Genomic DNA, 27312 nt, shown 5'->3' on the forward strand with positions numbered 1-27312 from the left:
GATATTAACTAGTGGGTGAACCCCCTTACATACGTAATAATTTCTGTTGGTTTTAAGTTTTAATGTTGCTCCTTACTTTCAGTTGAAAAAACTAGTTTTTTTATTTAATTTCTGATCGTTTTTTAAATAATGCTGGGAAATCCGGCGCCCCCTTCACAGAAATGTCCCTTCCCCCAAGGAAACCCTCCATGGAAGGATCCTCTCCCCGTAACACCCTCCTCTAACACCCCCCCCCCTATCAGAAAAAAATCCCTCCTGAAACGTCTTTATACGTCCCATTAACCAATGCTATATGTAAAAAATGGGCAAAGTTCATAGCTTCCAGCCCTTCCCCCGGGAACTGTGCGGGATTAAGTCATCCTCAGAGACATATTTATTAGGTTTTCGACTATGCTGAACAAAACGAATATCTCCAAATTTTGATTGGGGGACTTTGGAAAAACAATGAGCGTGGGATGGGGCCAAGTTGCCCTCCAATTTTTTTGGGCACTTAAAAAGGGCACTAGAACTTTTAATCTCCGTCCAAATGAGCCCTCTTACGATATTCTAGGACTAATGGATCGATACGATCACCCCTGGGAAAATAAATAAAAAAAAAAAAAAAAAAACATGCATCCGTGATCTTTCTTCTTACAAAAAATACAAAATTCCACATTTTTGCAGATAGGAGCTTGAAACTTCCGCAGTAGGATTTTCTAATACGTTGAATCCGATGGTGTGATTTTCATCAAAGTTCTATGACGTGTTGGGGGTATTTCCCCCTTTTTTCGAAAATAAGGAAAATTTTCTCAGGCGCGTAATTTTTGATGGGTAAAACTAAACTTAATGAAACTTATATATTTGAAATCTGCATAAAAACCTGATTCTATTGATGTATCTATGGGTATCAAAATTCTGGTTTTTAGAGTTTCGGTTGCCATTGAGCCGGATTCGGTTACTACTGAGCAGAAACTCAGCAGAGTTTCACAGAACAGAGTTTCTGTTCTGTCGTTGATAAGTAAAATTCGAAAGGTTTGATTTTTCGTTGGTTTTTTTCTTCTTTTTTTTCTTTCTTTTTTGTTTAGCACTGAGGACGACTCGGCGGAGGTCCTTGTCGAAATATTTGCTTATTTCTTCTTCATGGTTCGCCACTGGCTGACAAAATCCTCGTTTTTTCACCTTTTTTATTTTATTTTTCATTTGTTATTTTCTTTCCTCTTTGAGTTCCATTTGTAGTAGTAGCAGTAGCAATAACAGGGGAGATAGGGGCATTGTGCACAACTTTTCACAGGATTGCAAATAACTTTCCAGCAAGACTATTTTTTGTACATCTGATTCTACCAGCATTAACTTCAGTATGTTCACTTTATTTGAGCTATGTGTAACAAACTTGTACCTCTTAACAGATTCTCATGGGAAGTGATCAAACAAAAAGCAGCAAAAGTGTCCATATACCTGGATTACCGGGGTATAATGGACACTTGGTATGGGTAATTTGGACGCTGGTGTCCGTTATACCCTGGGTTGCTAAAGTCAGAAATAGAAGAGTAGAAATCAGAAGTTAGAAAAAGGGAGTAAAAAAAATCATAGAAAATCAGAAAGAAAAGAGTTTGTTGTTTATTAAAAATGTATCAAATATATATAACAGCTAGGTATGCAGTGACAACTTAGGCAATATTAAGCTGTAGGTCCGGTATGGTACTTTAAGTAATCACAACTACTTGATGTCAAATTTGGACAAGTTCACTTGAAAAACAAGCTATTCTGCTTGTCGCATAGCGCCACCAGTAAATGACGAAGGCCCTTTGTTCATTTGGATGCTTGCTCTGTCGAATGTAAAAATCCGATCTGTCCTCGTAAACTTCATGAAAGGCACAAGTCTTTTAGATAGAGTACCACACATTTGTCTTCCTCCTGTGAAATTCTCCTGCCAATTCAGTAAGTTGAGATCTCCCCTATTTTTCCTTCTGTGATAAGTACATAGTCACCAGTTTTCACTTCTTCATAGTCAATGTCTCCCATATATCTGCATGCATGCTTTCATCATCTGAGTCACTTAGACGGAATTCTTCTTCCGTTTCATCCTGACTATTGTCTATGGTGTCAGAACTCAGGGCTTTTTTCCCTTTTTCTTGCTAATTTTTGCCTTTTTTCCCCTTAGCCTTTTCTGTTCGTTCAGCGAAGACTCTCATCAGTTGATTTTTAACAGGTGCATCAGTGACTATAATTTTATTGGCCCTTTTGTGGTTGGTAATATTTTTTCTGGTGCTGGCTTTAAGGTGAGGAGAAATCTGTTCAAGGGAGATATTTGGGCATAGAGGCTTTTCTACTGGTAATTCCGAAGATGCACTTGAATATGTGCTTGGTTTAGACAAATCCTTGCTTTCAAAAGGATTAGCACTCAGAGAGGCTGATTCTGCACGATTAGAGACATATGAGCTCAAGAATTCGTCATCTGTAAGAATATCACGGTTGAAGGGAAAGACTCCAGAAAATCTGAAGCCAGGCTGAATATTTTGCAGCGTAAAGCCCGTTGAAAAGCAGTGCAAAGCAATTCTGCAATATTATCAATCTTGATGAGCTGACCAGAATGGTTAAGCATCCACGCATCAGCAGCTCTATTGTAGTGAGCTTTGAGTGGTCCAAAGACAGATCTATCCAGGGGCTGAAGCTTGTGACTTGTGTGTGATGGGATAGTAAGTATTACGATTCCATTCGATTTAGTATATTCTACTGATTCCAGGCTGATATGGATTGCATGGGTGTCTATGATCAATAAGACTTTGAGGCAAGACTGCATCATGTGTGCTTTTGAAAGTGCTTTAGAAATTCTGGAAAGTATTCAACAGTCATCCATCCGCTTACATAAGTAGCACCTTTCGTGCCAGTAGGGGCACCAGAGACCATGTAATATTTGAAGTGAACACGTGGAAGGATGATAAAGGGGGGATCGCTACGCCTGTAGCACTAACTGCACAACATATTTTTATAAGTTCACCCCTCTTGTCTGATGTTAGTTGACCAGCTTGCTTAGCACCTTATGGAGCTAAAACTTTCTTAAAATTCTCCACAGTTGTAAGGCCAGTTTCATCAACATAACATATAGCATATGCTTCAAATTTCTCCTTTTTCTACCACAGCTGAGTAGTTGTCAAAAATCTTATTGACTATTGTTTGATTGAATTCTGGTGCCCGAGCAATACTTGTAGCCTGAGGAGAACGGATAGATACACTTGGGTTTCTTTCCAGGAAGGAAGTAAAGCAATCTGCACCAGCAATTTTATTATTTTCCCAGCTGTTTGGAATCTTTTACTTGTTCATTTTTGCAAACTGCCAGAATGCGACATAGTTTAGGGCTCAGTCTATAGTGCAGATTCCTGGCTTTTGCCACATAATTAGCTAGATTGTTTTCTTCAAAACCACTTTTTCTGGTTTTCTACAAAACCAGCTGTTTGGAATCTTTTACTTATTCATTTTTGCAAACTGCCAGAATGCGACATTGTTTAGGGCTCAGTCCATAGTGCAGATTCCTGGCTTTTGCCAGATAATTAGCTAGATTGTTTTCTTCAAAACCACTTAGTTTTCTTAATGCCTTTATCAGCTTTAAATACCTCTGGTTCTTAACTCTCAAGTTAATATAAAGGCACTTCCTTCGGAAGTTCTACTCATCTTATCTGGGTTGCTCGATGAATGTTTAGTTGCTGTGAGGTTTTCTTCCTGGAAACACCACTGCGAATAATTAGCAAAGCTTTTTTAACTGTCTGCCCGTGTGTTAAGCCCCTGGCTGACTGTCTTAGATAAGTTCTTGCCATCTGAAACAGAATTAGCTATTATAATCTAAGTGTGGAACAGAAAATGCTGCAATTGGGGTATCATGGACACCCCTGTCCATAATACCCTGCTCATTGGTGTCCATATTGCCCCTTAATCAGTTACAATAAAAAATTTAAAATATGTCCTCTCCATGAAGTTTACTTCAAATTATAATTATTCAACGCCAAGCCTAAGTAGTACTTTCTTAAATTTACCTTAAACCTAATGTGAAACTAAATACTGCTTGCTGAAAATTATAATTCAGTAAAAACAAAGAAATTTACTATACCTTTTAAAATTCCAAATTTATACTCTCAGAAAGGAAAGCGTAATCCAAACGACAGAAGTCTTTTGCCCAGGGTTGCCATCCGTTGAAAAAAACACTTAATTCTTGCAAAAATCACTAAATTAGCACATAAATCACTAGATTATTGACTATAAATCACTAGAAATCCCTAGAATTATAATACTCCTTATCATTTTAATTACTACTTGTTTTGTTTCTTTACCACGTTCTATTCAGGCGCACCTACAGGAAGAGGGTAAACTAACCCCCTAAATATTGAAAAATACCTTTTGATTGATGTTTCGTTTTTCTCAAACGAAAATTACCCTTGAAATTTTGAAAAATACCTTTTTGCGTCTTTATGCACAGAATAGAATAAAATTCTTGCTTTCTTCGTGTATTTTCCTAAATTGGCACCCATGGTTTATACCCCGACCACTGAAAATTGGTTATCAGTGATCTAATCAAAGTATTTGCTTTTTCTTTTTCATTTTTTTCCTTGTCGATCCGAAACCCCAGTTTTTTTTCCCCAAAAAATGTAGAAACTATTTTCTTTTTCCTCTAGTTAAGCTAGTATAATTACTGGGACACCAGTAATAATTTTAAAAATGGTCTTTTTATATTTTCCTGGAAAAAATGTGTTCCACCCTTCGAAAATTTCGATAAGCATTGGTATTATTGCTTCTTTAATACAAAAAAAAGGTTCTTGTTAATTAGACGGAACATACCCAAGAAGTTAAGTTATGTTAATCCTAATGAAATATGCCAAAATATAATGAAATTATGATACTTTAGGCTATGTAATAATAAAATTTAGGCTATTTAGTTCCACATTAGGGGAGTTTCGGGGTAAAGCAGCTTAGCAAATCTAACCCCCGTCGTCCTAATGTGCAAATTTATGGCCCAAGTTATACAAGTCCAATGCAATCTGTCACCCGTTATTTGTCTTTTTGGCTATGAAATTGGTTTTCATAGATCGTACATTATTCTCATTATCCTTAGCAAATTATCCTTAGCATACTTTCACCCCCAGACCTATCCACAAGGGCTGCGTGGGTCATGTTAAATCTAAAGATATAGTTTTGGAATCTTACAACTATGATAAACAAAATGGCTATATCAAACTTTTGATCGAAGAATTTTTGGGGAAAAAAGGGACATGGGAGGGGGGCTAGTAGCCGTCCAATCTTTTTGTTCAAATGAAAGGGACGCAAGAAATTTTAATTTCCGTTCAAATTAGCCCTCTCCCACTGTTCTAGGACCTTTGGTTCAATACGATCATCCCTGGAAAAAAAAAATTAACATGCATTCGTGATCTTTCTTCTGGCAAATAATACAAAATTCAACACTTTCGCGGATAAGCGCTTGAAATCTGTACAGTAGGGTTCACTGATGCGCCGAATCTAATGGTTTAATTTTAATTAAAATTTAGCGCTATTACTTTTAATACTACTTCTAGTCCTACACCTAGTAGTAGTAGTATTCCCACTACTACTGCTATTCTGACTCCTATTGCAACCATGGCTAAGGGTATAAGGGTGAAATTTTCAGGGAATATTGAGGGAGGAATTTTTAGTGGGTGTTTCCTTCCTCTTTCAAAAATCAGGCAAATTTGCACAGTTTCTTACTAAAACTAAGCTAATGGATCTTATATATTTGGAATCAACATAATAAACCGATGATTTATTAACTGATATCAAAATTCCATTTCTAGAGTTTTGGTTACTATTCAGCCTTGTTGCTCCATTTTTAAGTTCGTTCGTTGCCACAGACTGTTTTATTTGAAAGCACACAAATCCAAAAACTTAAAGAATAGGACGTTATCTGCGATTATTAGGTGTTTCAATTACAAAGAAGAGAATTTGGAGAATTATTGGATTTTCGACTAGACATTAGAAGTGAAGATTAAAATTATTAGACAATTCCCATAGTAGATCCCCCCTCCCTTCTATTCACTTCTGTTTTCATTTAGAAAGTTATACTTAATGTATACCTACCTTCTTATTTTTCAATTACTTCATTTTTGTTCTATTTGCAGATGTAGAGGGTGTATTCATATCCACCATTCACTCCACTTTCAAAGGTTTTAACAGAAGAAAATTTAATTTAGAACTGATAGATTATAGAGAAAAAAACCATAAATATGAAGACAAAAATTAGACCTGAGCAAATGTTGTGATGTAAGAAGTATAGAACATTTTTGCAATTTTGCGATTAACTAGCTTCGCCTGTTATCTTGGTGATAATGCTTGGGGGTCTATATCCGATATCGAAATATGGTGGTAAATCGGAAGTTTCAAAGGCGGTATATTTGCATAAATGTTAATCTGGAACATATTAGGAACTATAGTGAATCACTATTTTGAGTATTTTTATTAATTAGCTTCTTGTATGATTTATTCAATTGAATCTAAACGATAATTCGTGAAAAATCACTAATTTTAGAACAAAAACCACTATAAATCACTAGCCAGAATAAAATCACTAGGCAACATAAAACATCAATAGAAATAGTGATAAATCACTAGGGCCAGCAACCCTGCATTTACCACGTGTCTCTAACACTAACGCTACCTATTATGGCTATAACGAATTTTAATCTAGAGTCACCTGGAGCGCATAAGAGTGGGGTGCCCATATTGCCCCGGTCTCCCCTAACAGTAGAATTAGTTATAGTAGCCTTAGCTTAAGTAGCAGTAGTAGTAGTAACAGTAGTAGCAGAGGTAGTAGGAGTAGGACACAAATATTGCCTTTTTGTTAACATCTCGCAAAATAATCCCTGTAAGGTTCAACTTCACTTACCAAACCATTCCAAGGATATTACTGATACGCCCTTTTGACAACCTGCATGCACGCAGCGTATTGCGATTCAGTTTGACTTCCTCCCTCAATATTCCCTGAAAATTTCACCCTTATACCCTTAGCCATGGTTGCAATAGGAGTCAGAATAGCAGTAGTAGTGGGAGTACTACTACTACTAGGTGTAGGACTAGAAGTAGTATTAAAAGTAATAGTGCTAGTACTAGCAGCAACAGTAGCATTCAAACGTTGCCTTTTGGTCAATTAAATATCCCCTCAATATTGAATATTCCCTCAATATTCTCTAAGATTTTCACCTTCATACCCTTACCTTAATAGCACTAGCATCACAAACGTAGCGATAGTAGTAGGAGCAGTAGTAGCAGCAGTGGTGATGTATTAGTAGCAGCAGTGACAGTAGTAACAGTAGTGTTATTAGCAGTAGTAGTTAGAATATGTTGCCTTTCGTTCAGTTGAAAACCCCCTTCACGATGCCCTTGAAGTTTCAGCTTGATACGGTAAGCCGTTCCACAAATATTGCTTGTACGCCCTTTTCCCAATTTATATGCATATAGTATATTTTGATTTAGTTCAGCTTTCCCCTCAGCATTCCCTCAAAATTTTCACTTCAATATCCCCAGCCTTGGTAGAACTCACTATAAAAGTATTAGTTGTTGTGATAGTTGTGGTAGTAGTAGTAGGAATGCCCTTCGGCATTTTGGACAGTAAAGGTCAAACATGCCCACCATTTCCAATAACAAATACTATATCTAAACAATTGGCGAGTTGCAAAAATTACAGACCTTGCCCTTACGGTTGTGTAGGGGACCTACCCAGAGACATAGTTACGGGGCCTTTCAACTATGATGAACAAAAGGCTGTCTCAAAGTTATGATTGGATATGTTGGGTAATCAATGGGCTTAGGAGGGGGCTAGTTGCACTCCAATCACTTTTGACTCTTGAAAAGGGCACTAGAATCTTCAATTTTCAAATGAAAGAGTTCGTTCCAAAGGGGCTCCTCGACGACTCCTGCTATACGATGGGCCTTGGTGGAAATAATTGACAATAAATTGTGCCCACATTGCTCTTTACTTAGGCAGCACTATTGAACTGCCTATGATTAAAATTTTGGACCATTATTTATTGGGGGAATAGAAATTATCTCTCAATCTAAGCCTAAAATGTATTACTTTCTATTTCAGATCTTCTTACTTTGACATAATAATGGGTGGACATGATGTAGAAGATTCAAGTGAATATGGTCGTTTCGAAGTCAGGTCAAGTACTTACAAAGTACATCCAAATTGGGACTCAGGGACTTTGCAGAATGATATAGCTGTCATAAGGCTGCCAAAACCTATTGTGATAACGAGTAGGTCACCGGAAGATAGCTTCTAATGATTCCACATCTAAAGTTTTGCTAAAAATATCCATTTTTTTCTGTTCTGACAATATAAGAAAAAAATAAGGCTGCCAAGAACAAAATAAAAAAAAAGGGCAGTCGAAACCAATTGTAATAAAGAGTAGGCTATCAGAGGGTAGTTTTAGTGGCTCCATAGTTGATGTTTATGTTGTAGATAAACATTTTTTTTTCTGTTCTTGCAAAATGGGGAAAAAATAAGGCTGCCAAAATTAATTGTGATAACGAGTAATCCATTAGAAGATTTTAGTGGCTCCATATCTAAAGTTTTTGCGATAGATATACATTTTTTTCCTGTTTTCAAAACACGAGAAACCAATTATGATACGAACAAGCTATCAGAACATAGTTTTTAGTGTTTCCACATTTAAAATTTTTGCTACAATTATGCTTTTTTTTCTCCTCTTATTACATGGAAAAAACATCCTTTTGAAGTTTTAAATCGTCAATAGAAAAATATTGCGCTTGAAATTTCTTTTTACATTAAAATGAAATTAACGATGATTCTCATGTCTACAATTTTTGCTGTAGACATGCATTTTTTCTGTTCTCACTACAGGCAAAAACAAACTGATATCCTGAAATTATCAATTCTCTTCCGTACTTTAAAATTTTAAATACCATTATTAGCCAAGTTGATAACCAAAATTTCAATATAATATTAAATTGTTTACAATAAATTTAGTATAGTGAATTTACCAGTTTTAAATAAGATTTTATACGATAGTAGAAAAAAACTTCTATGGAGCTAATTCAAGTCTTGAGATACTTAAATTCAAACGGAGACCGACAGTCAGGATACGTGTTTCACCGGAAAAAACGCGCACTGGTGACCTTGATTTAATGGCAAAACTAAGACGTGTACCCAAACTCCAAACGAGCAGAAATTTACACGAATAGGTCTGACAACCACCATGCCTTCTCAAGACCAGAAAATAGTTTGCACTTTACTGAAAAAAAGCAAATGAACGTGGATCGCCATTTTATTATACATTTAATGATCTTAATTCCTCAAAGACTTAATAACTTTTTATTTATTAAAGTCAAAAAGTGAAAACATTTGAAATATGGTTTGTTTTCAGTAAAGTGCAACGTATGGCGTGGGCTTGAGAAGGTATGGGTGTTGTCAGCCCTACTCATGTTAATTTTGCTCGTTTGGAATTTCACTCGATTATTTATAGTAATTTCTGTTCATTTTGGCTTCCATTTATTTATTGACGGTAATTTGTGGTAGTTTTATGCTCGGAAGATTATTTGACCTTATTTCTGATCTCTTTTGGTTTAATGGAGCTCTTTACTTTTCTTTGAAAACTTATTTTAAGGAAAAAAATTTTTATATTAATTTCTGTTCGTTTTTCATAGACATAGTCATATCTGAAATAGTCGTATCTGATATAGTCATATATTTCATATCTTTTCCGTTTTCCAACAGTTCGTGGTAACAAACTGTAAGTAAGGAGTAACACGTTCAATAGTAACCGAAACTCTATAAAATGGATTTTTGATATCAGTAGATATATCAAAAGAATTGGCTTATTATGCTAATTCCAAATATACAAGATTCATTGAGCTTAGTGTTATCCATAAAATGTTACAAGCCTGAGAATTTCCGGAGTGATCGGAAAAACCATTAAAGCCTAACGTTGTTTTTCTAATGAAACTATGCAAATAATAGTTTTTCATGTTGAATCGTCTGCAAGAAATTTTGAGCAAGGGGGGGGGGGGGGTTCGGTGAGGGTGGAATTGTCCGAAAGGAATTTAAAGGGTGAAAAAGTTTGTGATACTTTGGATGTGTTGGAAGATTTGTTTTGTGGGGAAGAATTAACGACAGTAATAAAGGGATAAAAAAAAATTAATAAGCCTCCAGGTGCTTATAGTGTGGTAAATGAGTTTTTTAAATATGATGGCTCTGAGGTTAGAAATAGGATACTGAAGATTATGAATATGATCTTTGAAAAAAGGGTAGTACCTATCGATTTTAGGAAAACCTTAATTAAGCCACTTTATAAGAAAGGTGATAAGACTGGGTGTGGTAATTATCGAGGCATTATTCTGGTCTATGTATGTAGCAAATTACTTGGTAATATGATACTTTTAGACTGAGAGGTGTTGTAGACAAAGTTTTAAGAGAAGAACAGTGCGGTTTTAGAAAAGGTAGAGGATGTGTCGACCAATTTTCACTCTTAGGTTAATAACTGAGAAGTGCCTGAGTTGTCAAACACCTTTGGTCCTCAGTTTTTATAGATAATGTGCAAGCACTCGATTCTGTTAATAGAAGAGCTTTATTAAAGGTCTGATCCTTATATGGTATACCAGACAAATACATTAAAGTGATTAGTGCTATGTACGAGAATAGCACCACTGCGGTTAAGGTAGGAAATGAGGTTAGCAGCTGGTTTTGTATTAAATCAGGAGACAAGCAGGGTTGTGTTCTATCCCCATTTATATGGATTGTTTTTAATGGACTTTGTCTTAAGAAGCACAGGAAAGGCAATGGGAGACCACGGAATCAAATGGGGAGGAAAGAGTCTCCTGGACTTAGATTGTGCTGAAGATTTAAGCATCCTAGATGAAATTTGGGCAAAATTAAATGACTTTTAGAGGATTTGCGAGTTCAGGGTGCTAGAATAGGTTTGAAAATTAATGTTAGGAAGACTAAGTCGTTAAGGCTTGGATTAAGCGATGATGAAAAGGTAATGTTTGGCAGCGAAAAGATTGATGAAGTTGACTCGCTTACCTACCCTGGTAGTATGATTAGTAATGACGGTGGGAGCAGTCAAGATGTTAAAAGTAGAATAGCCAAGGCTCATAGTGTTTTCTCACAGTTAAAAAAAAGTTTGGAAGAATAGGAGGATAAGTCTACAAACTAAGAATAGAATATTAGAGGCTACAGTGATGACAGTGGTCAAATATGGCTCTGAAGCATGGACACTCCGAAAGGCGGACGAAAATTCGCTAGATGTTTTCCAGAGAACTTGCTTACGGATTGTTCTGGGTACCCGGCTGACTGACCGTGTTTCAAACTCTAGGCTGTACGAAAAATGTGGTTCAATCCCGCTTTCTAGGGCTATAGTGAAAAACAGGTTGAGGTGGTTAAGGCACGTTGTGTGGATAAAGGATGACAAATTGCCAAATATCGTTCTTTTTGGCCAACCGTCTAGGGCTAAACGGAAAGCAGGTTGTCCTCGTCTAGGCTGGGAAGACATCATAAAGAAAGATTTAAAGGAAATGAGAACTTCCTGGGAGGGTGTAAAAAGGGTGGCTTTAAATAAATTGGGATGGACGAGGGGCGTGCGTAGCTGTCTTGGCCTCAGGCGGCTTAATTCTGCAGTGAGTTTTTAGTAGTAGTAGTAGTAGTAGTAGTAGTAGTAGTATGTATATTTTTGCGGGAGGAACTTTTCAAGGAATTTTCGATTTCTGAGACACAAGGGCCGTTTAAATACAACGGGAAGCTTTTTTAAAACTGTTAAATACTTTAGTGTGAAAAAAAAGCTATTGAGGAGGAGGTCAATCCCATCATATACGGGATAATTCTGTCCGTCATGAGTTTTAATGTTGCTCCTTACTTAAAGGTGAACCATTTTTATTAACTAGTATTCTATAAGAATTCATAGTTTGGCTTGCTATTTTTATGTTGGAGAAACTTTTCAACAATATTGATTCGAGACACAAATAGTATTGTTTAATTCAGTTTTATAATTCCTAGAGTTGACCCAAAAATATAACTTGATACCACTCCTAAAAAAAATGTATCTATTCTCTTAGACAACCTGGATACACTTACACTCTTTTGATCTATTTAGATTGTAAGAGCAGAATTAATAATAGTAGTAGCCCTGAAAGTTTCCTCATAATACCTCCAGTCGTTCTTAATATATTTATGGAATATCTTATTGGCAACCAAGCATAAACACAGTGCCTTTTGATTTAGTTTTAAAGCAACATTTAGTTTTAAAGCATAATGGACAAATCGCATAACTGTGGGTGGACGACATACCCAATATCCATAGAGACATAGTTAATGGACTGTTCTACTGAACAAAATAGCCATCTCAAAACTGTGATTAGATGCGGCAGAGAAATGAATGGGCTTGAGAAGAGGGCTGCTTGCCCTCGAATCAATTATGATTCTTAAAAAAGACACTAGAACTTTTAATTTCCAATTGAATTAACTCCTTTCAAATTTTCGATGATATTGCTAGCTACTATAGAGTGGTGTTGCCCTATTATATTGCTAATTTGCCCTTTTGAAAACCTACATGCATATAGTTTTTTGTTTAATTGAAACTCGCCCTAAATGTTCCCTAAAAGTTTCACCTTAATATCCTTACCTTAATTCGTTGCTACACTGACGTGGTAATATAAGCAATACATATATAGTGCCTTCTGGCTAGTTCAAAATCCGTCAAAATTTACCTTTAAAGATAACCTTTTAGAAAATCCACATACTCATAGTTCGTTTTGATTTAGTTCAACATACCCTATACTATTCCATGAAAGTTTCACCTTGATACCCTCAGTTTACGTAGTAGCAATATTTGTAGTAGCAGTAGTTGCATTAGTAGCAGTATGCGCATAGCGTCTTTGATTTTCTTCAATATCCCCTTCAACACACGCTAAAAGTTTCAAATTCATACCATAAACAGTTTCTGAAGCATTGCTGATATGTCCTCTTAACAACCGGTGTGGGCATAATGTGTTTCGATTTATTTCAAAACAATTTCAATATTTCTCCAATTGTTTGCCTTAATACACTTAGTTTTAGTTTCAGCAGTGGTAGTACCAGCAGTAATAGTAGTAGAGGTAGTAATAATAGTAACAGTAGTAGTAGTTGTTGTTGTAGTAACAGTAGTATGAGTAGAAGCAGTAGTATTAGGATGCAAATATTTTTTTTTGACTAGTTCAACATCCCCCAAAGCTAGCCCTATTGGTTTAAACTTCACACATCAAACTGATCCTAAGATATTGCTGATACGCCTTCCTGGCAACATCCATAGAGACAGCGCGTTTTGATTCAGTTCACCTCCCCCCTCAGAATTCCCTGAAAATTTCACCTTCATACCCTTTGGCGTAGTTGTAAGAATAGTCACAGTAATAATATTAGTAGTACTAGCATTAGTAGTACTAGTAGTAGCATTGATAGTAATAGCACTAGTACTTGTAACAGAAGTAGTATTAACTTATAGCCTTTTGGTCAGTTAAACATTCCTCTTATCAAGCCCTGGAATTTTCATCTTCATACAATTAGCCGTTGCTATGACACTGCCAATATGTCCTTTTGATAATCTGTATATTCATATATTTCTTGAAATTTTATCTTAATGCTCTTAGCCTAACTAGTAGTTGCAATAAAAGTAGTAGTTGCAATAGTTGCAGTAGTAGTAGATGTAGCAGTGTTGTAGCAGATGTAGCTGATGTAGATGTTGCAGTGTAGTATTAGTAGTAGCGTTGCCTACCCATATTACCTTTTGGTCAATTGATCTTCGCCTTTAAGTATTCCCTGAGAGTTCCATCTTTCAGATACGCGGACGACCTCCTTTCCGTTTAGCCCATGACGGTTGGGCGAAATGCAAATCTTCGGCAATCTGTCATCCTTCATCCACAGAGCGTACCCAAGCTATCTCCACCTTTCTGTCGTTATAGTTCTACAAAGTTGGATTGAATCTCCCTTTTTGTACAGCCTTTTGTTTGAAATACGGTCAGTAAGCCGGGTACCCAGAACAACCCGTAACCAATGTTTCTGGAAAACATCTAGCAAATCTTCATCCACCATATCTCCTCTATGGTTGTACAATTTTGCATTGTAAGGAGTATTTGCATTTAAGTAAGATTGATCTCTACTAAATCACAGCTGAATAATACATCTTTACATTAACACGTCTTGATAATATTAATATTTCGATGATCAAAACATGCGATGTGAAAATAAAATAACAGCTTGAAGATCAAACCAGAGTTTTCTTTGAAGCTATGTCATCGTCTAGGGGCTTCTTACCAAGGCTAGATTTGCAGGGGCAAATCATCTAGAATCTCTTGGAAAAAATCATTGCACAGAAAAAATATGGTATTAAATAAAGTGTGTAATTTCAGATATTACAATAAAACCTAAACTACTTTTCTTTCTTTCCAGATGCCACTAGGCCCGTTTGTCTACCAAACCTAGAAGACGCAGAAACAAATTGGGTACTTCAGTATGTTACCCCAACTGGCTGGGGAAGAGAGTCTGACAGTAAGTTCATTCCAGATTGTTTTTCCATTTTTTAGACTAAAATATATGGTGGCTCTTAGGTTAGAAACAAGTTACTGAAAATTATGAACGTAATTTTTTTTAAAACAGGAAGTACCTAGCAATTTTAAGAAAACCCTAATTAAAACACTGTACAAGAAAGGTGATAACAGTGAGTGTGGTAATTATAGACGGACTACCCTGATCTCTGTAGGTTGCAAAGTACTCATGGGCGCCTATAATGGAGAGGGGGCAGGGCGCGCCAGCCCCCCTGGATGAATGACGCTGCCTTATATTTTAATATTTTTATTTTGAGATTTCTATTGTATAATTAGACCCCGGTGTTTGCCGATAAGGGAAGGTCGGTGGCGGTAGGGGTAAAAATAGCAGCAGCGGCACACCACTGACGCGATCACTGTTGGCCGCAAACCTTTATGTTTGATCAGTCTTTCTCAAATCCCAGCTTTAATTTTATATCAGATTTGGGCCTATTCACGATTTAGAAACTCCGTGAGTCACTGAATGGACGCTGGTCTTTTTTTGGCTTTTAATGTGATTTTTTTACGTTTTCCGGAAAAAAAATATAATTTTAGTATCCGACCGTTTTTCTTGAAATGAAGTATGATTCTGATGCAGAACGACAAGCTGAGACAGAAAATGAAGTCAAATTAGGTGTCTGGTGCAAAACAAAAAGGTTCACTATCATCAATAGGCCTATGCGTTGCAGTAATTTTTGTAAAGACAATCAATCGGCACTAGTTATTCAACTACTGATGAATAAGGAAGTAGTTGCTGAGGTTGCAGAAGGCAATCCTTCCTTAGAAAAAATACAGGAACTCATCAGCAGCAAGAGAAAAGAACTGCTCCAGTGTCGAACATCAAAGCTTTGGTTCCAGTATTTGGACATGGTTGCGATTCTACGAAACTTTGTAAAAGGAGAACGAACTGGGTCATGGGAGCTCCATTTGAAGTCTACCTCAGACATTTTACCTTACCTGGCGGCTGCAGGACACAACCACTACACGAAATCATGCCATCTTTACCTCCAGCGAATGGACAACCTCCAAGATACCCATCCTACGGTCTACCAGGCTTTCCAGAGTGACATGCATGTAGTAAGACGTTCTGATAGATTCTGGGCTGGACTCTCCACAGATCTTGTCATTGAACAGGAGCTTATGCGCTCTCTTAAAACCTCTGGTGGCCTTACCAACGGCAGCGGCATGACAGAGGCTCAGAGGTCCTTATGGGTTTTGTTGCGACCAGTCTGCTCTACAGTAAACCTTCTGATGGAACGTATCTCACAAATTCTGTACGTTACAAGCGATCAGAACAAGGAGATGTCAGAGCCGATGCAACTGAGAGACTGCAAAGGTACGCAGACGATTATCGAGTTTCTGGAAAGGGGTTCAGCATTTGAGGGAGATGTTCAGTTAAGAAGCATAGCAAATGGTCTAACTGCCTATCCGTCTGCCAACGTTGATTCTGCCAAAGATGTTGTCCTAAAGTCATTGACGCCATGTCTGGACAGCTGGTTTCTGACTTTGTGTTTCGACGAAAACAACAAGCAATCCAGATGACCACCAAGCAAAGTCCAAGCGGAGACTGCAAACGACTAGACCCGAATCTTCTTTTTCAGAGGTATATCATGATCGCGAAAAGGATCAATCTTACGGAAACTGAGTACTTTTAACACGAACTGTGTTCCTACCCTGCATGATCCAGACTGCGAACAAACCAGAACTTGCAAAGACCATAGCCCAGGCGTGCAACCTTGAGAAGCATTCATTTCCCCTCCCCGAAGGCACTCGATATATCCTAGACGGAGGAGCTCTGCTGCACAGGATACCATGGAAAAAAAAATTAAAGATACCTGGAGATTCTAGACCATTATGCAACTTACGTGATAGGAAAGTACCCTTCTGCCACTATCGTTTTCGATGGCTACGATGGTGGAGTTTCCATAAAAGATATGGCTAACTCGCAGAGGAGTCGTACAGTTGGCCGTGAGATCTTCTTCACAGCAGATATGCAGCTCAAGGTGAAGAAAGAAGAGTTCTTATCTTGCAAGAAAAACTAAGCCAGGTTTATCTGTGCTTTGAATGATCATCTCCGTGCAAAGGGTGTCTCTGTCTCCCAGGCATCAGGTGACGCAGATGTCCCGATTGTGGAGGCTGCTGTTGCCTCCTCACGGTATCACGACACTGCCGTAGTTGGGGACGATACCGATCTATTGGTTCTCTTATGCTACCACTGTGACTTGTCTTCGCACCTGAGCCAAAGTCAAATAAAGCTCCCCGAATGTGGGACATACACACCCTGAAAGAGAACCTGGGACAAGATACTTATCATCTAATCCTCTTTGCTCACGCCCTGTTAGGCTGTGACTCTACTTCGCGAATCCACGGTGTGGGAAAAGGTCTTGCACTGAACAGGCTGATAGAAGACAATGATTTCCAAACATCAGCTGCAGTTTTCATGCAGAAGTCCGCTTCGAAGGAGGAAATCAAGACCGCTGGTGAAGACGCCCTGCTGATCATATACGGTTCGTCGAAAGGAGGGAACTTGAACAAACTCCGCAGAGAAGTTTTTGAAAAGAAAGTGACAACGGCAAATTCTTTTGTTCACCCAGAACATCTGCCACCAACTTCTGATGCAGCCAAGCTTCATAGCTATAGAGTTTTTTTTATCAAGTTCAGGTATGGACCGGGGAGCCTGATCCAGAACTAAAAGCCGAGGAATGGGGATGGAAGAATAAAGATGACTTCTTGTACACATTAACAACTGACCTCCCACCAGCCCCGCGTATGGTCCTAAAGATCGTGAAGTTCTCCTGTCGTGTACAGTGTCGTTCAGCGAGGTTTAGCTGCTTTAAAAACAGCTTAGTTTGTACTTCATCATGCAGAACCTGCAAGGGAACAATGTGTTCCAACTCCCCAAAAATCGACAGCAGCAATGATGAACAGAACTTAGAACCCTAGTCGTTAATCCATTCCAAATGAAGAAGTTGTGAAACTAGTCGGAATCTGATTCTCTATTTTGTATTTTTTATAAGATTGATTCTATTTAATAGACTGTGAAGATTATACACTATGGGTTGACCCTAAATAGTATACGAAGAGTGTTTTAAGTGTGATTTACGATACTGACCACTGAAACCAGTTCGGTTTGTAATTCACTTTCCCTAATTATTTTCTAAAAAAATGTAGATCATTCATTAATGATTATGATTTTTTTCTGGTTCAGTGAACAGCCTGTTTGATTCTATTTTCGGTCTCAGCTCGTGATTCTACGTCAAAACCACACTTTCATTCAAGAAAATCGGGCTACAACGAAAATTGTATTTCTTAGGCAAAAGAAGTCGAAAAAATACAGTTACTTTGTGTATGGTGCTTCTTACGCTAAATCTGACTTCGTTTTCGGTCTTTCCATGTTATTTTGGGTTAGAATCATACTTCAGTTCAAGAAAAACCGATGTCCACGAAAATTGCAATTTTTATTCGAACAACGGGAAAAAAATTGCATTAAAAGCCAAAAAACGGTTATTTTGCGTCGACTCAGAATATGCGAAAATGGATATGTTGTTCAGTTTTTTTTCTCTACAATATGGTGTAAGAATCATTTCTGTTGCAATTTGTTTCGGGTCGACCTCTTTTTGGAGCTCATTTTTCTGTACTATAAACAAGGACAGCAGGTTCTTAATCTTAGACCTGATGCAGATAGTTGGGATTGGCTGACTACAATCCTATAGCTAATCCTATTTAAATATGATTACTCTTTTTCACAACACATGTGAGTGATTGAATCTGTCCATAATTGAGATACTTCAATTTTAAGATCATTTGCTCAAAATTGGGCTGTAGCCTATTTTCCAAGATTAGACTCGAGCTAAAAAATTACAATTACAATTAGGATTCTACTATTAACGGTCTGTACATTGAAAATAGTTATCATTGTATATGGGTGAAATATTCAAACAGATGAAATACTTATTAAGAAATTTTAGACAGATTTAGTAGAGAAAAACTAGGATTTTCCAGGTGGTATAAAAAACATAACTATTGAGATGGTGATTAGGGAGACCTGCATTTGTAGTTTCCTTTCCAATCATTTCTGTTGATGTCTGAAATAGGTCACCCTACTGTAATTAGACACCTCCTAGTCTGCTCCTAGTTATTACACCTCCAGGGGCTTTATGACAAATAAGGAAACACATTAATTGTCCTCGATGTTAAATTCCGAATTTAACAGTTAGGGACTTGAGAAATTTCAGAATATATCGTTTCAAGTAACGCTGCTATGTCATGGAATCAAATCCTTAGTATTTATCAATACCTGCCTATGGCAAGGACTCAAGAAATATTGGTTCTTTGCTATACCAAGGCATCTTGACATAGAGAGGTCCTTAAATCTCAAGTTCCTTCCTGGAATTTAATCTGGCGTCTGTTCAAAAGACAATTCTCTATGCAATAGATGTGCTACAAGAACTAGTGCTGAATAAAAACTCACCTTGGAAGCACAAGAAATTCTCACAAAATATTTGTGTGCGCAGTTGTTTGTTTAATTTGGAAAACCGCACTTGATTTCTCAGCAGGAAAATCGAAATCCTTAACCACATGAGAAAAGAAAAGTTCCAACATTGCGGTTGACCCAATAAAGAATTGGCTCAAATTAATTCAGTCAGTGGAACGCCGCCACCTCGGCCGGTGGTAGTGTGCCGGTGGCGTTACGACACTTCAGCGGCGGTCGACTAGACCTCTCGTCGGCAGCGTTCGATGCATGCACCAGCGTGGCGCCAGGGTCTATATACAACATTGGAAGAGCCGATTAGCCCAGGTTAGGCCCCACCCTAAAATTCAGCTTATGGGTGCCCATGAAAGTACTTAGCAATATGATGCTTTTCTTTTCAGACTGAGATATGCTGTAGACAAAATTTTAAGAGAAGAAAATGACGGTTTTAGGAAGGGTACAGGATGTGTCGTTCAAATTTTTACTCTTAGATTAATAATTGAGAAGTGCCTGAGTTATCAAACACCTTTAGTCCTCAGTTTTATAGATTATGAGCAAGCGCTCGATTCTGTTGATAGAAGAGTTTTAGCGAAGGTCGTATATCGGGAGATAAGAAGGGTTATTTTCTATCCCCCTGTATATGGATTATTTTGATGGACTTTGTCTTAAGAGCACAGGAAAGGCAACAGGAGAACATGGAATCAAATGGGGAAGAAAAGCTTTCCTAGGCATAGATTACTCTGATGAATAAAGCATCCTAGGTGACAGTGTGAGCAAAATAAACAAACTTTTAGAGGTCTTGCGAGTTTAGGAAGCTAGAATATAGGTTTGAAAATTATTATTAAGAATGTTAAGTCACTATGGCTAGAAATAACTGAAGATGAAAAGGTGACGTTGGGTAAAGAAAAGATTGATCAAGGAAAGCTTCACCTACCTTGGTAGTACTATTAGTTAGGACGGTGGGAGCAGGGAAGATTTTAAAAGTAGAATAGTCGAGGCTTAGGGTGTTTTTTCATAGTTGAAAAAAAGTTTGGAAGAATGTGAAGATAAGTCTGCGAACCAAGATTAGAACATTTTAAGCTACAGAGATAGCTACAGTGATAAGCTACAGTGAATTGCCTAAAGACTGTTTTGGGTACCCGGCTGACTGATCGTATTTCAAACAGTAGGCTGTACGAAGTGTGGTTCAATCCCTCGTTCTAGGGCTGTAATGAGACGAACGTTGAGATGGCTAGGGCACACATTCTGTGGATGTGGGGTAAAGTATTTGGACAGTTTGAAGTTAGAAAAAAATTCTTACTTCATAATATTAAGAATACTTGTACCTAACACAATTTGCATCCAGACCCACTATACTTTACTCCTACCCCCCTAATGTCCAAATACATAGTCCCAATTTATTTCTCAAGTATTACATGTACATCATATTTTGTGATATTTCATTAGTATTGAGCGTCAAAGAAATATATTCTAATTAAATGAAGCACTTGGGTGCGTGGCGTATAATACACAAGTGCCCTTCAGCGATTTTAGACGTTACTAAAACCTTAATTAGCAAAGGTCATTTACTTAAATATACATTTGTTGTTTTCTTTGCATCATACTGCTCTTCCTCTCCTAACTAAGATTAATTACTGGTCATTTTAATTTTAATAATTTTTTACTTGTATTTTATAAAGCTAAAAAGATTCAGTCTTTTTTCTGATCCTCCAACAAGGAAAACAGACTGGCAACCTCCAACAAATAGTAATTTTTTTTAAAAAAATCTTATTTAACAATGGTTAGCTGTTTTAGATACGCTTTTATGTTCAGCACAAGAAGGAGGGTTAGGGATACATCAAGGTTTTTTCTAGTTTTTATTAAAATAATATAATATTTTCAGGCTCATTTGGAATAGCCAGGTATCTTAGAAAAGTTACGACGCGAGTGATGAGTAATGAAGACTGTAATTCGATATATGGCATTGTTACTCCTCAAATGATTTGCATTGACACCTACAAGGGACGAGGTACTTGCAATGTGAGTAATATACAAGTTTTCGCTATTCCAAGTAGTTAGTTTTTCACCCGAACAAGTGGTAATTTGACCTGAACTTTCAGCATTTTTATTGCAAGAGCCGTCTGATTTTTCAGAAGACTTTACAACAGAATTTTGAACATAGAGGCCTCATTCAGTATCGACAAACAAACCAAATTTTTTCTCTTTTTTTTTGAGAAGGTTGCAGACATATGTTTATTTATTTGTTTATTTATTTTTTGCCCCAGGGGAGATCGTACTGAACCATCGGTCCTAATACACCGAGAGATGAGTAGGAAGGTTTTTTAATGCCTGATGCAACTTCCATTTTTCTCCCTCCCCCCTCCATCACAACGATCGCGAGCCTATATTTCATTAAATAGATCTATGTATTTAACTTGCCCTCCTAACGATGATGCATCTGGAGGCAAGTTTAAATTCATGTCGTCTTAAAAAAAAGAAGAAAATATGATTAAAAATAACCAAGAAAACAAGGTTGGTTTTCAGACATTGAAAAAAAGAATCGGAAAGATGAAAGCAGATATTTCGGCAACGACCCTTAAAAATCTGTCCTCAGTTCAAAGATGAGCGCACTCACGCACGAAAGAAAATACAGAAAAACTTTTTGAAGTAAACAAAAACAAACAGAAGAAATACTAAACCAAACAAACAAAATACTAGCCAAGACAAATGAACAACTTTTAACAAATTAAATTGGGCAAACATTTTCTCCTTGGCGATTGACTTCTTACTAATACTAATGATTCTTACTAATATTGTCAGATGATTTTGGTTCCTTCCAAGAACCAAAGAACAGAGATTTCTATTGATGCGGTCAGATGATTTTGGTTCTTTCAAAGATCCAAAGAACAGAGAGTTTTATTAATGCGGTCAGATGATTTTGGTTCTTTCCAAGAGCCAAAGAACAGAGATTTTTATTGATGCGGTCAGATGATTTTGGTTCTTTCCAAGATCCAAAGACCAAATATTTTTATTAATCTGGTTAAATGATTTAGGATCCTTCCAAGAACCAAAGAACATAGATTTTTATTAATGCAGTCAGATGATTTTGGTTCTTTCCAAGAACCAAAGAACAGAGATTTTTATTAATGCGGTCAGATGATTTTGGTTCTTTCCAAGAACCAAAGAACAGAGATTTTTATTAATACGGTCAGATGATTTTGGTTCTTTCCAAGAACCAAAGAACACAGATTTTTATTAATGCGGTTAGATGATTTTGGTTCTTTCCAAGAACCAAAAAACAGAGATTTTTATTAATCCGGTCAGATGATTTTGGTTCTTTCCGAGAACCAAAGAACAGAGATTTTTATTAATGCGGGCAGATAATTTTGGTTCTTTCCAAGAACAAAAGAACAGATATTTTTTTAATCTGGTTAAGTGATTTTGGTTCCTTCCAAGAACCAAAGAACATAGATTTTAATTAATGCGGCCAGATGATTTTGGTTCTTTCCAAGAACCAAAGAACAGAAATTTGTATTGATGCGATCAGATGATTTTGGTTCTTTCCAGAACAAAAGAACATATATTTTATTAATGCCGTCAGATGATTTGTGTTCTTTCCAAGAACCAAAGAACAGAGATTTTTATTAATGCGGTCAGATGATTTTGATCCTCTCCAAGAACCAAAGAACAGAGATGTTCATTAATGCAGTCAGATGATTTGTGTTCTTTCCAAGAACCAAACAACAGAGATTTCTATAAATGTGGTCAGATGATTTTTGTCCTCTCCAACAACCAAAGAACAGAGATTTTTACTAATGTGGTCAGATGATTACGGTTCTTTCCAAGAACCAAAGAATAGAGATTTTTATTAATGCGGTAAGGTGATTTTGGTTCTTTCGAAGAACCAAAGAACAGAGATTTTTATTAATACGGTCAGATGATTTTGGTTCTTTCCAAATACTAAAGAACAGAGATTTTTATTAATGCGGTCAAATGATTTTGGTTCTCTCCAAAAACCAAAGAACAGAGATTTTTATGAATGCGGTCAGATGATTTTGGTTCATTCCAAGAACCAAAGAACAGAGATTTTTATTAATGCGGTCAGATGGCTTTGGTTCTTTCCAAGGACCAAAGAACAGAGATTATTATTAATATGGTCAGATTAGCTTGGTCATCTCCAAGAACCAAGGAAAATATATTTTTATTAATGTGGTCAGATGATTATCGTTCTTCCCATGAACCAAAGAACAGAGATTTTTATTAATGCGGTCAGATGATTTGTGTTCTTTCCAAGAACCAAAGAACAGAGATTGTTATTAATTTGGTTAGATGGTTTTGGTCCTCTTAAAGAACAAAAGATCGGAGATATTTATTAATGCGGTCAGATTATTTTGGTTCTTTGCAAGAACCAAAGAACAGGAATGTTTATTAATGCAGTCAGATGATTTGTGTTCTTTCCAAGAACCAAAGAACAGAGATTTTATTAATAAGATAAGACGACTTTGGTTCTTTTCAAGAACCATAGAACAGAGATTTTCATTAGTGCTGTCAGATGATTTTGCTTCTTTCCAAGAACCAAAGAATAGAGATTTTTATTAATGCGTTCAGGTGATTTTGGTTCTTTCCAAGAATCAAAGAACAGAGATTTTTATTAATGCGTTCAGATGATTTTGGTTCTTTCCAAATACTAAAGAACAGAGATTTTTATTAATGCGGTCAAATGATTTTGGTTCTCTCCAAAAACCAAAGAACAGAGATTTTTATGAATGCGGTCAGATGATTTTGGTTCATTCCAAGAACCAAAGAACCGAGATTTTTATTAATGCAGTCAGATTGTTTTGGTTCTTTCCAAGAACTAAAGAACAGAGATTTTTATTAATGCGGTCAAATGATTTTGGTTTTTTCCAAGAACTAAAGAACAGAGATTTGTATGAATGCGGTCAGATGATTTTGGTTCATTCCAAGAACCAAAGAACAGAGATTTTTATTAATGCGGTCAGATGCCTTTGGTTCTTTCCAAGAATTAAAGAACAGAGATTTTTAATAATGCGTTAAAACGACTTTGGTTCTTTCCAAGAACCAAAGAACAGAGATTTTATTAATGCGGTCCGATAATTTTGGTTCTTTCAAGCACCAAATAACAGAGATTTTTATTAATGCGTCGAGATTATTCTGGTCCTCTCCAAGAACCAAGGAACATATATTCTTATTAATGTGGTCAGATGATTTTGGTTCTTCCCAAGAACCAAAGAACAGAGATCTTTATTAATGCGGTCAGATGATTTGTGTTCTTTCCAAGAACGAAAGAACTAGATTTTTATTAATTTGGTTAGATGGTTTTGGTCCTCTTAAAGAACCAAATAACGGAGATATTTATTAATGCTTTCAGATTATTTGTGTTCTTTCCAAGAGCCAAAGAACAGAAATTTTATTAATAAGGTAAGACGACTTTGGTTCTTTCCAAGAACCAAAGATTAGAGATTTTTTGTTAGTGCGGTCATATGATTTTGGTTCTTTCCAAGAACCAAAGAACAGAGATTTCTTTTAACGCGGTCAGATGATTTTCGTCCTCTCCAAAGCCCAAAAAATAGAATTTTTATCAATGTGGTCAGATGATTATGGTTCTTTCCAAAACCCAAAGAACAGAGATTTTTATTAATGTGGTCAGACGATTTTGGTTCTTTCCAAGAAATATAGAACAGAGATTTTATTAATGCGGTCAGAGGATTTTAGTTCTTTCCAAAAACCAAAGAACAGAGATTTTTATGAATGCGGTCAGATGATTTTGGATTTCATCCCTATTTGAAGTTATACTTATCGTCATGGAAAGGCAATGTGGTTTCCAAAATTATCTATGACTCTTTCCAAGAATCAAAGAACAGAGATTTTTATGAATGCAGTCAGATGAGTTTGGTTCTTTTCAAGAACCAAAACAGATATTTTTATTAATGCAATAAGATGATTTTGGTTCTTTCCAAGAACCAAAGAACAGAGATTTTTATTAATGCGGTCAAATGATTTTGGTTCTTTCCAAGAACTAAAGAACAGATATTTTTATTAATGCAGTCAGATGATTTTTGTTCTTTCCAAATACCAAAGAACACAGATTTTTATGAATGCGGTCAGATAATTTCGGTTCATTCCAAGAACCAAAGAACAAAAATATTTATTAATGTGGTCAGATGGTTTTGGTTTTTTCCAAGAATTGAAGAACAGAGATTTTTCTTAATGCGTTAAGACGACTTTGGTTCTTTCCAAGAACCCTAGAACAGAGATTTTATTAATGCAGTCAGATGATTTTGGTTCTTTCCAAGAACTAAAGAGCAGAGATTTTTATTAATGCGCTCAGATGATTTTGGTTATTTCCAAGAACCAAAAATAGATATTTTTAGTAATGCAATAAGTTGATTTTGGTTCTTTCGAAGAACCAAGGAATACAGATTTGTATTAATGTGGTCGGATGATTTTGGTTCTTTCCAAGAACTAAACAACAGAGACTTTTATTAATACGGTCAGATGATTTTGGTTCTTTCCAAAAACCAAAGAACAGAGATTTTTATGAATACGTTAAGACGACTTTGGTTCTTTCCAAGAACCAAAGAACAGAGATTTTATTAATGCGGTCAGATAATTTTGGTTCTTTCCAAGAACCAAAGAACAGAGATTTTTATTAATGCGGTAGGATTAGTTTGGTCCTCTCCAAGAACCATGGAACATATATTTTTATTAATGTGGTCAGATGATTATAGTTCTTCCCAAGAACCAAAGAACAGAGATGTTTATCAATGTGGTCAGATGATTTGTGTTCTTTCCAGGAACCAAAGAACAGAGATTTTCATTAATGTTGTTAGATGGTTTTGGTCCTCTTAAAGGACCAAAGAACGGAGATATTTATTAACATGGTAAGATGATTTTGGTTCTTTTCAAGAACCAAAGAACAGGGATGTTTATTAATGCAGTCAGATGATTTGTGTTCTTTCCAAGAACCAAAGAAAAGAGATTTTATTAATTAGGTAAGACGACTTTGGTTCTTTCCAAGAACCATAGAAGAGAGATTTTTATTAGTGCGGTCAGATGATTTCGGTTCTTTCCAAGAACCAAAGAACAGAGATTTCTATTAATACAGTCAGATAATTTTCGTCCTCTCCAAAGACTAAAGAACAGAGATTTTTACTAATGTTGTCAAATGATTTTGGTTCTTTCCAAGAACTAAAGAACAGAGATTTTTATTAGTGCGGTCAGAGGATTGGTGTTCTTTCCAAAATCCAAAGAACAGAAATTTTTATTAATGCGGTCAGATGATTTTGGTTCTTTCCAAAAACCAAAAAAAATAAATTTTTATTAATTGCGTAAGATGATTTTGGTTCTTTCCAAGAACTATGGACAGAGATTTTTATCAATGCGGTCAGATGATTTTGAATCAGCTGACCTAATTTTCGAATCATCTCTTCTAAGATTCAAAGAAAAGAGATTTTTAATAATGTGGTCAGATGATTTTGATTCTTCCCAAGACGATAAATAAAAACTCAAATAGGGATATAATCCTTTTAATAGACAGTGTTCTGCAAACAGTGATAAAAATTCACATAAATACCAACTATTTCGATCACATATTCAGTGACCGTCATCAGTAGTAAAACTACTGATGTTTTACTACTGTCAGTTTTACTACTGATGACGGTCACTGCATATGTGACCGAAATATCTGGTATTTTTGTGAATTTCTATCACTGTTTGTGGAAGACTGTCTATTATAAGGATTTTATCCCTATTTGAAGTTTTATTTATCGTCATGGAAAGGCAGTGTGGTTTTCGAAATTATCTATCATTCTTTCCAAGAACCAAAGAGCAGAGATTTTTATTAATGCGGTCAGATGATTTTGGTTCTTTCCAAGAACCAAAGAACAGAGATTTTCATGAATGCGGTCAGATGATTTTGGATTTTATCCCTATTTGAAGTTTTATTTATCGTCATGGAAAGGCAGCATGGTTTCCAAAATTATCTATGATTCTTTCAAAGAACCAAAGAACAGAGATTTTTATTAATGTGGTCAGGTGATTATGGTTCTTCCCAAGAACTAAAGAACATAGATCTGTATTAATGCGGTCAGATGATTTGTGTTCTTTCCAGGAACGAAAGAACAGAGATTTTCATTAATGTGGTTAGAGGGTTTTGGTCCTCTTAAAGAACCAAAGAACGGAAATATTTATTAAAGCGGTCAGATGATTTGTGTTCTTTCCAAGAACCAAAGAACAGAAATTTTATTAATAAGGTAAGACGACTTTGGTTCTTCCCAAGA

The 27312-nt window shown here is 36.4% G+C and overlaps 1 protein-coding gene across 1 annotated transcript in view; it reads left to right on the forward strand.

Annotated features, from left to right (window-relative positions):
• The window catches only part of LOC148953383 (brachyurin-like), a 137709-nt gene that overhangs the window by 86113 nt on the left and 24284 nt on the right, over positions 1-27312 (forward strand). Inside the window, exons 4-6 of the mRNA XM_089088514.1 lie at positions 8081-8250; positions 14429-14527; positions 20916-21052. Coding sequence (XP_088944640.1) covers positions 8081-8250; positions 14429-14527; positions 20916-21052 — 406 coding nt within the window. The remainder of the gene's footprint in view (positions 1-8080; positions 8251-14428; positions 14528-20915; positions 21053-27312) is intronic.

This window comes from Artemia sp. Qi Xiang Cuo, chromosome 4, assembly GCF_049724085.1.
Source record: "Artemia sp. Qi Xiang Cuo chromosome 4, ASM4972408v1, whole genome shotgun sequence".
Lineage (NCBI taxonomy): Eukaryota > Metazoa > Arthropoda > Branchiopoda > Anostraca > Artemiidae > Artemia > Artemia sp. Qi Xiang Cuo.